General features: G+C 36.7%; 1 protein-coding gene across 1 annotated transcript in view; it reads left to right on the plus strand.

Annotated features, from left to right (window-relative positions):
* Vps13c (vacuolar protein sorting 13 homolog C) overlaps positions 1 to 17,569 on the plus strand; it is a 154,422-nt gene that overhangs the window by 72,991 nt on the left and 63,862 nt on the right. Inside the window, exons 37-47 of the mRNA XM_090358265.1 lie at positions 593 to 749; positions 2,384 to 2,463; positions 3,083 to 3,142; positions 4,088 to 4,244; positions 6,928 to 7,044; positions 9,159 to 9,262; positions 9,620 to 9,787; positions 11,456 to 11,760; positions 13,019 to 13,166; positions 15,167 to 15,317; positions 16,723 to 16,832. Of these exons, the coding sequence (XP_090214391.1) occupies positions 593 to 749; positions 2,384 to 2,463; positions 3,083 to 3,142; positions 4,088 to 4,244; positions 6,928 to 7,044; positions 9,159 to 9,262; positions 9,620 to 9,787; positions 11,456 to 11,760; positions 13,019 to 13,166; positions 15,167 to 15,317; positions 16,723 to 16,832 (1,557 nt within the window). The remainder of the gene's footprint in view (positions 1 to 592; positions 750 to 2,383; positions 2,464 to 3,082; positions 3,143 to 4,087; positions 4,245 to 6,927; positions 7,045 to 9,158; positions 9,263 to 9,619; positions 9,788 to 11,455; positions 11,761 to 13,018; positions 13,167 to 15,166; positions 15,318 to 16,722; positions 16,833 to 17,569) is intronic.

Raw genomic sequence — 17,569 nt, forward strand, 5'->3', positions numbered from 1 at the left:
AAAAACTACTAGAAGAAAATGGCGATTATTTGAAATTCTGAACAAGTATATGTCCACATCAACTCTAGGCAATTTTTAGGCACATTGGAAACAAATAGCTATCTATCTTTCTTTCTTCTTTTCTTTCTTTCTTTCTTTCTTTCTTTCTTTCTTTCTTTCCTTTCTTTCTCTCTCTCTCTCTCTCTCTCTTGCTCTTGCTTGCTTTCTTTCTTTCTTTCTTTCTTTCTTTCTTTCTTTCTTTCTTTCTTTCTTTCTTTCTTTCTATTTTTGGGCAGTCGTGGAGCTTGAACTCTGAACCTAGGTGCTGTCCCTGTGCTCTTCAGCTCAAGGCTACCACCCTACCCCTTGAACCACAGTGCCACTACTGGTTTTCTAGTGGTTAATTGGAGTTTCATTGACTTTAGGGCCTGGGCTGGCTTTGAACCCCAATCCTCAGATCTCAGCCTCCTGAGTAGCTAAGATTACAGGTGTGAACCACTGCACTGACTTAACAAATATCTTTATGATATACAAATCTTTGAGTTCTTTGATTTTTCATGTATCATCAGGATTTTAGGGAAGTAATTTGTGCAATGCTGGTTTTTCTTCTAAGGTTGTAGTTACTCTGATGAAATCAGCAGAAAAGAAAGGAAGACCTATACATGAACTGAATATCCTTCAGCTCGGAATGGAAAGTAGAATGAGAACCTATGACATGACTGCTAAAGCGTATCTAAAAGAAGTTAGTATGCGGTGCTTTGACTTCACTGGTAAGTGCACAGCTTCATCTACGTGTTCATTAGCCAGATGGTGCTTCTCCATTCTATGTCATCCTAACCATTTCGATTTAAGTTTATTACACTGTTACAAAGAAATTTGATGTTTTCAAGTTTATTGACTTGACTGGGAGCCAAGTTACAGGCTCATGCCTATAATCCTAGCCATTTAGGAGGATGAGATCTGAGAATCATAGTTCTGCTAGCCTGGGCAGAAAAATCTCTGTGAAACTCTTATCTCCAGTTAACCACTCAAAAACCAGAAATGGAGCTGTGGTTCAAAGTGATAGAGTGTTAGCCTTGAGCTGAAGAGCTCAGGGACAAAACCCAGGCTCAGAGTTAAAGCCCCACGGCTAACAACAACAAAAAAAAAGTTTATTAGCTTGTTTAGCAAAATATATCTAAGAAATGAATTATTTATCTTAAATACCTTTATATAACACTTTAGTTCATATAAAAGAAATCTTTTAATTATAACTATTCAATGACCACAAGTATATTAGGAGAGCTCAGAGTGAGTTTTGAAAACATATGTTAGGGGCCAGGAGTTTGGCCTAGTGGTTAAAGTGCTTGCCTAGTATGCATGAAGACCTGGGTTCAATTCCTTGGTACCACATACATAGAAAAAAGCCGGAAATGGTGCTGGGGCTCAAGTGGAAGAGCTCTAGCCTTGAGAAAGTCCAAGGACAGTGCTCAGGCCCTGAGCTCAAGCCAGGGACTGGCAAAAAAAAAAAAAAAAAAGAAAACATATGTTAATTTACTAGGCACTCTACCTTTTTTCTTACCTTTATTTAAAACTGACATTGTTTTTATTTATTTATTTATTTTTTATTTTATTTTATTTTTTTTTTGCCAGTCCTGGTCTTGAGCTCAGGGCCTGAACACTGTCCTTGGACTTTCTCAAGTCTAGAGCTCTACCACTTGAGCCTCAGTACCACTTCCGGCTTTTTTTTCTATGTATGTGGTACCGAGGAATCGAACCCAGGTCTTCATGCATGCTAGGCAAACACTTTAATCACTAGGCCAAACTCCCGGCCCCTGACATTGTTTTTAAACTCTGCTTTCATTTAATACATACTTGTAAATAGTGAAAATTAGTTCTTCAGTGTGTAGAAGGAAGTCTTTAATTGTCATTGTCTGGTGTCATTCCTTCCTCTACAACAGATATTACATTGTTGGGGCTATCCCTGAACCTCTTAGAGTCACTCCACATTGTGGCTAATCTACCTGAATGTTGTTCTGGGTATTAACAGCTCATAGGAATTCTGTGGAGTTTTCATAAGAAGACATACTTGTGCTGAGAATGCTGAAAATATATAATACTGTTAATGTGTTTTCTAGCTTTGTTCTTTAGTATATTGATTTGCTCAAATGAAAGTATCAGTAGTGGAAAATACTGTAAGAGTTCTAATTGACTAATGATGGTTTACTTTTTAAGTATTATGGAATTTCTTTTTTTTAAAATCAGGCTTTTAGAACTATGAATTATATTTGATATAAGTCTTCCGTTTTAGCCTACCATTTTGAATTTTGATAGGCATACATATGTACAACTGACTTGGTCCTGTTTTAAAATATATTGAAAACGTTAAAAAGACTGGCAGATCAACCTTTATTTTTTCTTCTAGACTCTAAAGGAGAGCCTATCCACATTGTGAACTCCTCTAATGTGACCAACGAACCCCTTTTGAAAATGTTGCTCACCAAGGTACCTTGTTTGATTTCTAGGGTTCTTTAATACTTGAATATATGAAGTTAAATATATTCGCTATTATTTATTTATTCATTCCGTTTTATTTACTTTTTGATAGTACTGGGGTTAGAATTCAGGGTCTTGTGTATGATAATCCAGCAATATATCATTTGAATTTCTCTCCTTTTTGCTTTTAGTTTAATTTTTAGATAGGGTCTTCCATCTTTGGGGTTGGCCTCAAGTTTCCATCCCATGTAGTAGGATTTCAGACATGCTCAGTCTTAAGTTCGTCCTCTAAATTGATTGATTGTGGTGATTGGTATTTATCAGCATTCTTGAGAATAATATGAAATACTGCTGTATTGTGAAGCCAAGTGTTGTGATCTGGATATACTTGCTGTTCCATTCCTTTTAGACTGGTCCCCTGATCCAGATATGCTAACACTTCCTACAGAGTAGAAAAAGCAACTTGAGTTTTTGCATTTGTTGAATGTGGTTAGATTCTGGATAGGTTTTTCTTGCCTATAAGCAATATGCCTATATTGTTTTAATGGCATATATTGAAAAAGGAAAAAAATAGGTGTTTTTTTAATACATAAAATGTTTTGTTTGTAACGTAGTGGTATATTTGTAGGCAGACAGTGATGGACCAGAATTTAAAACGATTCATGAAAATACCAAACAGAGACTTAAGGTAAGACTTTTATAATTCACTACAAAGGTAAGTTGTTAATGACTTAATATAGTTTCATAGCCATTCTCAACTGTAACCTATAAGTTTAACTTTCAATAAGGGTAGCTCAGAATTTTGTTGATAAAGTGAGTAGGTACAGAATTTAAATAAAATTCTTATAAAAACTGATTTCTGAAAAGATTGCTTCTCACATCTAACCTAACTTGCTACTTGTTGAATATGCAAATCATACTCATGTGTCTGTGTTTGTGTGTTTGTGTGTATATGTGTTTGTGTATACATGTACGTGTGTGTACACACATGCGCCCGTGCTCACATGCCCCAGCACTTAGAGCTTGGGTGCTGTCTCTTAACTTTTCCCCTCAAGGCTAACACACTGCCACTTGATCCACCTTTGCACTTTTGGCTTTTTGGTGGTTAACTTGAAGTAATAGTCTCATAGATTTTTCTTGCCCAGGCTGTCTTTAAATCTCAATCCTCAGAACTTGGCTTTCTGAATAGCTAGAATTACAGGGGAATTTATAGGGGAATTTCATTCATTTTAATCCACCATGATTATTTGATGTGTTGATTCACTTGTGTGTGGATGAGTTTTATAGTTAGAATGGGTCTAAGGACAAGGATGGAGCATTTATCTGCAGTTCATTTGAACATGCATAGTCCAACTAGAGAAATGTTTCTATGTTTTTGCTTGAAACTCATCAAATCCTTCTAGAATGATAGGTTAGAGCTATGACCTCACCTGGGAGTGGGAAGAGTGTTGATTTATTGATTGGTAAGATTGATATTGTAATAGCTATAGGGATTAAAATTGTAGTTGCAATTCTTGAAATTTTAAGTCATCTCCCAGTTGAATTATTCTTGTGCTAGTTGTACATATTGGATCTTAACAACAAAAAAGGTTATGTTCCTGAAACCTGCATCTCTAATTGTTCATTTTCACAGGTGTCATTTTCATCCTTAGACTTAGTGCTTCATTTGGAAGCTTTACTTTCTCTTATGGATTTTTTGTCATCTGCTGTTCCATTCTCTGAATCTTCTGCTGAGGAGTCTGAGCTGAAACCAGTCATGGGAGAGTCTAGAAGTGTCACCATCAAAGCTGGTACTAGTGGTTGAGTCACAGCTAATACTTTCTCTTGTATAGTAACTCATTTGTTCAACTTAAAATAAATGTTTAGGACTTTGTTGTTATATCTAGTCTGACAGAGTAGGTTAGTTTCCAGAGAAAACAAATTTTAGCAATTTATTTTAACATTATTGTTTGATATTACTCACGTATTTGTATTCAGCTTTTCTGTATAGCTTTCTCTGCCTCCTCCCCACCCTCCATGCCCATCCTGGGGCTTGATTTTGGGCCTAGGCACTGTCTTTGAACTCCTTTTGTTCAAGGCTCGTTTGATCCACAGCTCCATTTTCAGCTTTTTCTGTAATTAAGTAGAGATAAAAGTCTCATAGACTTTTTTGCCTGAGCTGGCTTCCAATCATAATCCTCAGATCTCAGTTTCCTGAGTAGCTAAGATTACAGGCATGAGCCACCAGCACTTGGCCTGCATAGCTTTTATATAAGGTAAAAATTGTATATAGTTTACATTGACATCTCATTGTAGTCTTCAATCCAGTAAAAGTGAGGAAATTAAAATATGGATAGGCAGTCACACGTAATAACCAAGTCCCATCTCAGTCCCGAGTGCAGCAGTTTTGAGTGCTTTGTGAGCTGTAGTGAAGGGATCTCATAGAAGTGACATACTCAATAGTTTCTTACCAGATCGGTGCTAGGATCACACAGAGGTCTGGGCACATGGTCACCTGACATATATGACTTGTGCTTATCATAGTAGATATGAGACATCCTGAGTGAACAATGAACCTGTTCCTGTTTATTAGCCAAATAGTCATTTTTCTTTGTAATTAAGTATTGCAAATATCTAATGCCTAATAGTTAATTTTCAGATGACTGCCACTTTGAGTTATACTTGTATTATTAATATCTTAAGTATAAAATTGCTATATTATTACAGCAGGTGTAGAATCTGATTTTTTTAAAAACCATGGAGCACAGCAGTTATTTTGTTACCAGGCAGCATAAAACACTTTTACTTTCTTTGTCTTCAATGTGCTTGTCTTTTTGTTTTGGGGGGGAGGTCGTGGGGCTTGAACTCAGCCTGAACACTGTCCCTGAGCTCTTCAGCTCAAGGCTACCACCCTACCCTTGAGCCAAGCCCCACTTCTTGTTTTCTAGAGGGTAATTGGAGATAAGAGTCTCAGGTCCTTTTGTGCCCAGGCTGGCTTTGAACCTTGATCCTCAGATCTCAGCCTCCTGAGTAGCTGGGATTACAGGCATGAGCCACACCTGGCTTATGCTTGTCAATTAATATCTTTAAAAAAATTTTTTTTTTATTGAGGTAATGTAGAGAGGGATTACAGTTAAATTCGCCAGAGAGTAGGTATATTACTTCTCAGGCAGCAATTAAAATCTTTAGACGTAGTGTCTTTACAAATAATTTTTCTTGTTTTTAATATATACATAATACAGTTAAATAAAATATTGTTGAAATACACAGTAAACTACAATTAATGTTAACCCCAAAAAACATTCTTCTGATTTTTCTGTATTATTGGTTTCTATGGCTTATATATGCTGATTAGATATTCATGAAAATGTCATCATATTGAGGATTAAGAACTGATGACACAGTGTTCTTGCACTTTTATAGGAATGTGGTATGTTTCTGGTAGGTAAGATGGCTTTGTAGGTAAATATTTCCTAGATTTATTAATAAGGACCTCCACTAAAGTAGATTAACCGAGTCCATTATTCTATTGCAGTTCTAACACACATATTAACATAGCCCTTTATGTTAATTTTTTTCTTTTTTTTTTTTTTTTGCCAGTCATGGGGCTTGAATTCGGGACCTGAGTACTGTACTTGGGATTTTTCAAGGCTAGAGCTCTGGCACTTGAGCCACAGCATCACTTCCAGCTTACTGGGGAATCAACCTGGGCTTTCATGCGTGCTAGGCAAGCACTTAACCACTAGGCCAAATTCCCGGCCCATGTTAAATTTTTATAACTGATCTTATGTGAGAATGATTTATGGACCTAAACCATGTAATCCTGTGAAATAAAATTAGTTCTATAATTAAATCTCATGTAAGGCCCATAGTAAATAATATAAATTTTATTAAATGTACATCACCATTCCAATTTTTATTAATTATTCCTTGGTCTCCTATATGAGATGACATTCGGAATAAAAATTTGGGGCTAATAAAATTCAGTAATTCTAGTTGAGAGTAGTTTTTTTCCTCAGACAAAAAAATATAAATTTAGGAAAGTTTCTATGTAGTAAATTGTGCCATCAAGATATATCAATACTTGTCATTATTCTTAATGTAAAGGGAAATGCATTAGTTTTTGTCTGATTGAAATTTTAAAATTGATCTACAATACCTACTCAGGAAGCTGAGATCTGAGGATCAAGGTTCAAAGCCAGCCTGGGCACCAAAGGACCTGAGATTCTTATCTCCAATTAACCTCTAGAAAACAAGAAGTGGGGCTTGGCTCAAGGGTAGGGTAGTAGCCTTGAGCTGAGGAGTTCAGGGACAGCACCCAGACCCCGGAGCAGGGTGGTAGCCTTGAGCTGAAGAGCTCAGGGACAATGTTCAGTACTTACTTAGCATAGACCTTTTTGGTTCCTCATAGTATTTACTTAGTGAATTTAAGATGGTTTCTGTGTTATATCATGTTTGCACTTTGCTAATCATAAAGTTTCTATTACTTTTCAGCATCTAGCACTGTTTCTAAAGAGGATATATTTGACTTAAAGGTCACAGCTGAATTAAATGCATTCAATGTCTTTGTTTGTGACCAGAAGTGTAACATAGCAGATATTAAAGTACATGGTAAGTTATGATTCATTGGTGTAGATCTTTCTTTTTCATATTTATGTAAACATGTAGGAAAAATTGACATGATGAATTTCTTATGAGTAATCTTGGCTTATATGGAAAGCTCAGGCAAGCTCTGTAGGAATTACTTTGGAATAGAAATGTTTGTTATGATTCATTACTGACTTGAGTCATTGCTTATTTGTGTAAAAATTAAAGAATATGGGGGCCGGGAGTTTGGCCTAGTCGTAGAGTGTTTGCTTAGCATGTACAAAGATCCGGGTTCAATTTCTCTGTACCACATACTTAGAAAAAGCCAGAAATGGTGCTGTGGCTCAAATGGTAGAGCTCTAGCCTTGAGAAAGCCCAAGGACAGTGCTCAGGCCCTGAGTTCAAGCCCCAGGACTGGCAAAAAAAAAAAAAAAGAATATGATTCTAGTAAGATGGCTCATACTTCTAATCCTTGCTGTTTTGAGACAGAAATAGGAAGATTGCTGCAGAAGCCAGCCTAGGCAAAGAGGTAGACTATCTCAACCAACAAGTGGGATGGGTGGTTCATGCCTGTAATCTCGTCTGTATGGTAACATAGGTAACATGAATATAGTCTGAAGTTGGCCTCTGGACAGAAGCTACAGAATTGGGAGGTGGAGGGAGTAGGGAGAATCAAACCACCAAACAACTAAAAACAAAATGTGCTCATGGCATGGTTTAAGTGAATGCACAGAGTCCTCCTCCTGTAGAGGAGGTGAAGGAAAGGAGAGGAGAAGACAATTAGATTATATCTTAGGAGAGCGTCTTCTTGCCATTGGTGCGGCCCTGAATCACCCTGTGGCCAGATCCTACTCAGAGTTTAAGCACATTCCTTCATCCCTTGGCTCTCGTTCCTCCTGTGAAGTCAGCACTCCAGGCTCATCATTCCTCCACTTTCTAGATGGGAAATCAGAAGCCCAAAGAGGGGTGGTGAATGGCTCAGGGTCTTGTGAAATCTGAAGGCAAGGAGGCCTTTAGTCCCTATCTGGCCTCTGACACAGTTCCCGTCCTTCAATTTGTCCATGTGTGTCAGTAGAATTGAAGTTTGACAGGAGAGAAACAAGATCATCTCAGACTTCTTGTTATAGACCTCAGTCCTGTTGCAGTCTCTGCCCCCTGGTGAAACTTGCCAAATGCTTCTTGTCTTTTTGAAGCTTCTGCTGATGATACTATGATTGCATTTTCAGAATAATGCAAGTAACCTCTCAGAGTTAAAAAGTCTCTTTACTCTTGTGTTTGCCCATATAGTTCATAGAAAAATGAGTTTCTATGAGACATTTCATAAGGTGTTTTAGTTATTGGCTTGATATATAAATGAAACAGCATGTTAATTTGGTCAGATTTTTATTATAGGGAGGTGTGGAAAGCCTGCTAAGATTCAGACCCTAACTAATAGTGGCTATGACCAAAATAACCTTTGTATGTCTTAGTCCCCTACTTATGATATGGAGATAGTAATAATCATTGGTTGTTGTGAGGAATTCGTTGATTTAGGCATTTATATATATGTTTGATACATAGGGTTTGAAAAGGGTACAAAGTCTGCACCACCAAACAAATATTGTGTGTGTTTTATGTGACCTAGTGATGATTTGGGCTCATTACTGGATCTTAGCTGCAAGTGTTGTAAGCAGGAGCAGCTTTAGAGACCATTATGACTTTAGAAATGATATGGAAAACATACTTCAGAAGAGTGTATTCTAGGTGGTTTATTATAGGAATAATCTTTACTCACAAAATAATGTTTGTTTATCTGTGGTTGTTGGAGCAACAGTTGTAATATGTTAGTATGATAGTTTTTAAAAATATTAAATCTGTAGTAATAATTTCTGATCTTGTCATATTCATAGGGTATTGGTTTTAGAAAGAAGTCATTACTTCTTTTTGAAACTAAGACTGATTTCTTTATAATTTCCACAACTTTTATGTATGAGTTGTGTATAATACTTAAATGTTTTATAACTTTATTAGTTGCCTCATACATGGAAGTTGATTCTATTGGTAGTATGTTTATTAGTGAATTTTGTGTCTAGGTTGGTAGTTGTTATTGAACTTAAGTCACTTACATGAAATGAAGCTTGTAAACATTTCTCCCTTAGGAATGAATGCTTCTGTTTCTGTGAAGTCAAAGCAGACTGATGTGTTTGCCAGACTTCAGAATATCATAGTTAAGAATGCTGACTTGCTGTCTATTCACAAAAAGGTAATGAAAAATATATTTCTATATTAAAGGATATTTTTTCCTTAGGATTTGAGATTCCACTATCATTTGTTCCATATATGTATATACTCATCTTTCACTTGAGCATTTTGTTATGAGTAAGGAAGATAACTATTATTTCCGAACAGTTTAATGATGCATAGATATTTCAACTAATAAAGTGACCTTTTTAAAAATGGGAAAAAGTTGTTTTCAAGTAAAATGTTTTTTAATAATACCTAAGGTTTAATTTATACTTTGCTTTTTTATATATTTAGATGTCTACAATAAGGAAACAACTAAAGATTCAGTGGTAGGACCCTACAGGTCTTTGTTGTAATGACTATCTCATATTGGTAGGCTGTCTCTATTTTGGGAGATGAAGTCTTCAGGTTCCAGATGACTCTCTATCCCAATGCCACAGAAGGCAAGGCCTATGCTGATATGTCTAAAGTGGATGGCAAGCTTAGCCTCAAAGTGGGCTGTATTCAGATTGTTTATGTTCATAAATTCTTCATGTCTCTTTTGGTAAGTTTGTTTTTATATGTGTTTATCAATCATTGAAGCCTAAGTGTTCTGCCTGTACACCTGGACCTTCATAGTCAAAATCTTCACTAATAGAGTATACTAGGATTTGGTCATTGAGATAAATACTTGAAAAGAAAGGAGGAAAGATTTCTTTTGACTCTTGGTTTTGTACATTTTAATCCTTCATCAGTCCCATGGTTTATTCTGGTCTGTGTTGAGGCAGCATATAATGGCGAAGAACAAGGAGTGGAGAAAAGCTGCTTACCTATGATGTCCTGGAAGCAAAGGTCCCAGTATTCCCATAAACAACACACCACCCATGCCTTCACTGGCCCAAGTTAAAGGTCCACTTCCATCAGTGGTGTCACCGAAGGGGACAGTTAAGATCCAAACTGTATTTAGGACTTAGTGATAAACACCCAAATGCTGAGTAGAGTGTTAATAGTTGAGTTCTTTTGTATGATGGTTAAACAAATGAATTTTAATTAATTTTTAACTTGAATTCACTATCATTTTCTAACATTTTCATGGCCAGGTATTTTCAAAGCACCTTTTTAGTCAGAGTTTTTTAGTGCTACGTGTTCCCATGTAATGCTCTTAAGGGTATTTAGTTAAAAGAATGTTTTAAGAATGGTCATCAGACATTTGAAGTATGAAGATTGAAACTTAAGGCTTTTGATTGTGGTTGTGGTCAGAAAAGCCAAAATTTCTTTCTATGTAAGTGACATGGGCTGGATACAAATTTGTCTTTGACTCTTAGGGGATGGTTAACCAAAGCTTTACTAATCGTACCATCATAGATACTGTTCTAGAGGAAGAAGGATTTTGGAGGAAGGAGAAATAGGTGAAATTGTTTTTTATAATATTAATGGTTGAAAATTAAGAATATTCTGTGATCAGCCAGGCAGAGTGGCTCATGCCTATCATCCTAGCTACTCAGGAGGCTGAGATCTGAGGATCACGGTTCAAAGCTAGCCCGGACACTAAAGACTGAGAGACTCTTACCTCCAGTTAATCACTAGAACACTAAAAGTGGCACTGTGGCTCCAGGGGTAGGGCGGTAGCCTTGAGCTGAAGAGCTCAGGGACAGCACCCAACCGGAGTTCAAGCCCCATGACCAACAACAACAACAAAAAGAATATTCTGTGATCACTGCTTCATTGGGAAGAATGCTATTTTTAGTTGAAATTGGGATAAATACATCTTACCGTAAATAGAAGTTTTGATTCTTGTTAATGATTTCAGCATTATGGACAATTAGTTCCCAGTACATTTAAGAAAGTAAATTTTCAGAAGTAAGCTGTTAGAAAATTAGTTGCCAAGTAAACTTTGTTACTGTGACTTGAAGCTCACACTTGAGAAACAACTCCATCCCTTTCTTTTAAATTTCAGTTAAGTGACCAATATGTATTTGATAAAAAAGATTTGTCATAAAATTAAACAATTGTGAAAATTATAAATGAAACTTAAAGAGCTTCTTAGCTCAGAGTGCATTGTTTCAGACTTTACTTTTACTCACGTACAGTCATAAAAATACCTCCTTATTACCTTTTTTCTTATTACCTCTTAGCTTTTCTTTTTAGAGTAAATTCTTTTTTGACATTTTTTTCCTTTTGAAAATAAATCCCCTTTCTGGGGATCCCTCTGACTATCAGTCTCTTCCAACAGAACTTCCTCAACAATTTCCAAGCTGCCAAAGAAGCTTTGAGTGCAGCCACAGCCCAGGCTGCAGAACGAGCTGCTTCTAGCATGAAGGATTTGGCTCAGAAGAGTTCCCGCCTCTTGATGGACATTCATTTGAAAGCACCTGTGATTATCATCCCTCAGTCTTCAGTATCAGCTAATGCTGTTATAGCAGATCTGGGTTTAATCAGAGTTGAAAACAACTTTAGCTTGGTTCCTATAGAGAATTATTCTCTTCCCCCAGTCATTGACAAAATGAACATCCAACTCACTCAGTTGAAGCTATCCAGGTATAATATGTAATCTTATTATGCTTACTTACCAGAAATAGAGTTTTCTTAGAATTTTTTCTCAGGATAAAATCTAGTGATTCTTACCACTTATTTGTCCTAATTGTGAAACCTTGACCACTGATTTTTTTTTTTTTTTAAGTCAGTGGTTACAGTAGTGTGCTGGACTCTGGATCTAGAATTCAGAATTATTTCTTGCTCACTTCACTTTCCCATTTTATTAAAAACTTAAAACTTGCTATCCAGGCATGGTGATTCCTACCTATATAACCTGCTTAGAAAGTTGAGATGGAATAATCACTTTAGGTCATAATCTTGATACTATCCTGGGCAACATAGACTACATTTCAATAAAATAATAGCATACGCTGTAGTTCTAAATTGATTTAATTCTCATTTGCCTCTCTTTAAACATTCAACGTAGTTATTTCCTTAGGTGGGAAGAAACTTTCTAAATTACAATTAAATTTAAGATCTTTCATTGTCAAAACTTGTCACATTTGGAGAGTTTGGCTTAGTGGTAAGAGTGCTTGCAGAGCATGCACAAAGACTGGGGTTCGGGTCCCTGGTACCACACACAGAAAAAGTGGTGCTGTGGTTCAAGTGGTAGAGCACTAGGCTTGAGAAAAAAGCCCAGACTGTACTTGGGCCCTGTGTTCAAGCCCCAGGGCTAGCCAAAAAAAAAAAAAAAGGTCACATTTGGAATTTTCAGTGAGGTAGGTATCTAAAGCAATCTGAAATTCAAATGTAAAATGTTGCCCTTATTGAATGGCCAGACTATCTGGTTGTGAAGGTGGCTGTTTGCAAACCAAGCTACAATTGGCCATTGCTTCATATTTATTTAACTTTAAAAATTGGATATGTTTTTCCTTCCTGAATTTGGAGAAAGAACATGAAAAATGTTAGATGGACAATAATATTTTTATTCTCCAGCTTTAGATTGAAATTTGTATGACTTTGTTCCATTTCTGTTTATATGTCAAACAATCTAAATGTAAGATAGTAAATGATACACTGTCAGGCTTTATGCTAGCATATCTTTGAAGTATATAAAAATCCTGTATAATAAACTTTGTTTTATATCTGCATATGATCTTCATTTATTTTAATTGAATTTATTTGTGAAAAGAAAAAAATGTTTAAAAGAATTCAGATAGCAACTGTTAAGTATTTAGAAAATTGTTAGAAAATATGGTAGTCTTTTAAAATGAAAGTTATAAATATATAGATATATAATGATTTCTTATTTTTTATTCAGAACTATTTTGCAGAATGATTTGTTACAGCCTGACATTGAAATCTTAAAGCCAGTCAACATGCTTTTGTCTATTCAACGAAATTTATCAGCAACATGGTATATGCAAATACCAGGGATGGAGATAACAGGAAAACTAAAACCTATGCAGGTATACATTTGTCATTAAATGCATGAAATTGCTAGGTAAGCTTTCACTCATCGGAATGCAGTTCTAGTATAATAAAAAAGGAATTTCTGTTAACTGCCTGTGAAGAATCTCTTGTTTCTCATACTACCTTTTGGTTTTTTGTTTTTGTTTTTGTTTTTTTTCATTTTATTTTTTAACGGTCATGGGGCTTGAACTCTGGGCTTGGGTGTTGTTCCTGAGCTCTTCTGGTCAAAGCTACTGCACTACCCCTTGAGCCACAGCCAGTTTTCTAGTAGTTAATTGAAGATAAGAGTCTCAGTCTTTAGTGTCCGGGCTGGTTTTGAACCACAGTCCTCAGATCTTACCTCCTAAATAGCTAGTTTTTGCCAGTCCTGGGGCTTGAACTCAGGGCTTGGGCATTGTCCTTGGGCTTTCTCAAGACTAGCACTCTACGACTTGAGCCACAGCACCACTTTAGCCTTTTCTGTGTATGTGGTACTGAGGAATTGAGCCAGGAACTGAGGCACGCTAAGCAACTACTAGGCCATGCTCCTGGTCCCAGAATTGCTATTTCTATCCACATGAAACTGGAGGTGGTGATGTGAGTTGCCATTCACTAACAAATGGTAGTGGATCTACAAGAAAATGCTAAGGGGTTAATGTGCATCTGTTATCTGAGGACTGGGGGTTGAGACATGAAGTTAGACTTCCCTGACTTTAGAGACCTAATTTGGAGAACGTTGGTTACAGCATTCAGTCAAGAAGGTGCATGCATGCATGTATGTTTCTGTGAATTTATATACAATTATGTACAACAAACTTTTGGTCAACTAGGTTAATAGGGGAAATTTACTAAAGACAGAAAGATGAGAGATTCAAAGAAAGTGCTGATTTTAGCTGTATTTGTTGCAGTTGCTTCATGCTAATCTGAAGCCTTCTGAGAAAGCAATTATTCCTATGTAAAATCTAAAAAAGCCATGAAATAAAGCTGAGAAACTTGGGCCACAGCACAGCAGGTAGAGCAGATACTGATTTACTTGACTCAAAATTTTGCCTTTTTGTCTTTTCATTACACTTAACCTCTTATAATGGCAAAATATGGACAAGATGTTGCCAGCCTAGTATGTGTATTGACTTAAAATAGACTTTAGATGTATTTGTTCCTATTTATTTTATGAGGTATTAATTTTGGATAAGTTAAACAAATGCCTTACATATGACCACATACATGTGTAGGAGAATAGAGAGGAAAACCAAGAAAATGTCTTTTTACTTACTGATTGAGACTAGAATCTGAACAGTATTCTTCATGCATTGAGTTTGGAGGGAAGTAAAGTAGGTGAATCTAGTGCTGGATGAGCACAGATGCAGGATGGAGTTGGGATGCCGAGCGAAGGAGTGAGGCTCAGGTGCAGAAACAGGATGGCACAGTCTCCTTCTGGCAGGAAGAGTGTTTAGGTCTCAGAGGCACAAACTGGGATGTGGGTGGAGGCAAAGCTTACTCACACACAAAAAAGAATGACTCATAACTGGCCTTTATGGCCCCCGTTGGCTATTCTTCCATTTCCCATCTTCTATTCTTCCCCTATATCCCCAGAGTAAATGAGCTGGGCCAAAGTGGCTCACACTCGCAATCCTAGCTTCTTAGAAGGCTAAGGATGGGAGGACTGTAGTTTTAAGTCCAGCCTGGGCAGAAAAATCTGTGAGCCTACTCTCAACATAAGAGGCTGGATGTGATATATTGCACTTGTCATCCTTGCTATGAAGGAAAGGCTGAAATGGAAAGATCTTTGTCCAGATATACCCCTGGACAGGAAGGGAGACCCCCAGCTCCAGAAGAGCCAGTACAAAGGTCTAAAAATGTGCCTGAGTGATAGAATACATGCCTAAAAAATACAGGGCCACCAAAAGGAAAAAGAAAAAAAGAACAATTAGTTAATTCAAGAAACTATAAATAAAGACATGATCATGATATCCTAGCCTTTATTATTTTATGTTAACAAGTTACTGGCTATTTCTAGGTGGCTTTGAGTGAAGATGACTTATCAGTTTTAATGAAAATTTTGCTGGAAAATCTTGGAGAGGCTTCTTCACTGCCAAGTCCTACACAGTCTGCACAGGAGGCTGTAAGAGTGAGAAAAGATACTCCCAGTGGGCCTGATTATCCCAGAGGTAGAAATTGATGAAGATTTTTGTGCTGTTAAAATTTTTTCATGTTTATGTGTTAGTGTCATATTTATATTTATCGTTCTTTAGTCATTCAGCATAATATGAATGACCTCAGTAATCTACTGGTTAGTGTGGAATTTCAGCTGGAGCTGGGGCTGGAGATGGGGCTGGAGTTGTGGGTACCTTTTGAAGCTGTCACAGGGACAATCTATAGCCATTGTCCAGCTGCCAGAGCAGATATTTAATTAGATATTTTATTAGACTTATGACTAATAAGAGGTAAAATGGCCCTTCTCTTTAGAACTGGTCAGGATAAACTTACACTCTAAGACCACCAGCTTAATTAGTAAAACTGCCCTTTCTCATGACATGGTCCCCATTTCCCTCCCACCCTCCCCCCGCTCATTTGATTTTCTCCCTTCCCTATCCAATTTCAAATAACCAATTAAGCATAATAAAATGTATCAAATAACAAGGTGAAATATTGTAACAATATGAGATAACCTAGGGATAGCAAAAGAGATGAGAGATAACATAGTACATTAAGGACAACAATCACTCATATGGCTTTTGTTTCCTTATCCTGGAGGTCCTTACATTTAGTGGCATACTATTTGGCCTTATGTCTCTAGATTTTGTTCTATTGTAAATCTCTTCTAGGAGAGCCCAAGGTTTCTACTGATTATGACAAATGAGGGAGACTATTGGGCCTTTGTTCCTTTGAGTCTGGCTTACTTCACTTAATATGATTTTTTCTAAGTCTTCCCATTTCCTTACAAATGGGGCAATGTCGTTCTTTCTGATGGCAGCATAGAATTCCATTGTGTATAAATAGCACATCTTGTTGATCTACTCATCAATTGAGGGACATCTGGGTTGGTTTCTTATCTTTTCTATGGTAAATAGTGCTGCAATGAACATCGTTGTGCTAGTCGATTTAGTCTGTCCTTGTTTCTGGACAATTGGATAAATGCCAAGTAGTAGAGTTGCTGGGTCATAGGGGAGCTCTATGTTTAGTCTTTTGAAGAACTGCCATACTGCTTTCCATAGTGGTTGAATGAGTTTGCACTCCCACCAACAGTGTAGTAGTTATCCCTGCTGGCCACATCCCCTGCAGCATCTGTTGTTAATTTTCTTGGTCCTGGCCATTCTAACTGGAGTGAGGTGAAATCTTAGAGTTGTTTTGATTTGCATTTCTTTTATGACCAGAGATGTCGAACATTTCTTCATGTGTCTACAGGCCATTTTTATTTCTTCAGAGAAGAGAGATTCATCATTTTTATGGTGGGATAATAAAATTTATTTACAAATGCTAGAAGACAGGGTAACAATTCAGAATAATAATTCATTATTCCAGCTTTAAAATATGCATAAAATAATTTGCCTATGTTCATGTTTTAAACATCAGAACAAGATTTGACAAACTCTCAGCCTTGTGTGGACCAGAACATCTCCCTTCAATTTGACTTTCATTTTGAATCCCTTTCTGTCATCCTTTACAACAATGATATCAGCCAGGTATGTAACAATTTTTGTAGCTAGATAAAAATCCTTAACAAAGTTGTTTTGATGGGCATTTCTTTTATGGCCAGAGATGTCAAGCATTTCTTCATGTGTCTATAGGCCATTCTTATTTCCTCCTCAGGAGAAGTCTCTCTTTAAGTCTTGGCCCATCTTTTAATGAGATGGTTATTTCTTTGAAGATTTGTTTTGGAGACATTCAGTTTTTTAGCTGTAGATATATTTTAGATATGAGGCCTTTGTCTGTTGTATGGTTAGTGACGATCTTCTCCCACTCCATGGGCTTTCTATTTAACTTGCTAGCTATGTCCTTTGCCATATAGAAGCTCTGCAGTAAGGTCATATAGGATGAGGCTAAATGAAAGGATCTTCAGGATATGGAAGCAAGAGCTTTATCTTGTGTGATTGTTGTTGTTAATGTACTATATTATTTCTCTTCTCTTTTGTTGCCCTTTGGTTAATCTCATATTGTTTCTACATCTGACTTTGTTACCTGGTATATTGCATATACATTTATTTGATTATTTGAAATAGCAAAGGGAAGGGGGGGAAAAGATGATTGGGAGGGGTGGAGGAGAGAAGTGGGGATAAAAACATGAGAAGGGGTATCAATGTGTGAGAAATAATGTACCTAGTATCTGGCAAATATAACTGTAACCCCTCTATACATAACAACAAGAAAAACATCCTTAACAGTTTTAGTTGGGACTTTCTAATGTATTTAAAATTTTTAT

The sequence above is a fragment of the Megascapheus bottae genome, chromosome 25 (assembly GCF_031878675.1).
Source record: "Megascapheus bottae isolate mThoBot1 chromosome 25, mThoBot2.hap1, whole genome shotgun sequence".
NCBI lineage: Eukaryota > Metazoa > Chordata > Mammalia > Rodentia > Geomyidae > Megascapheus > Megascapheus bottae.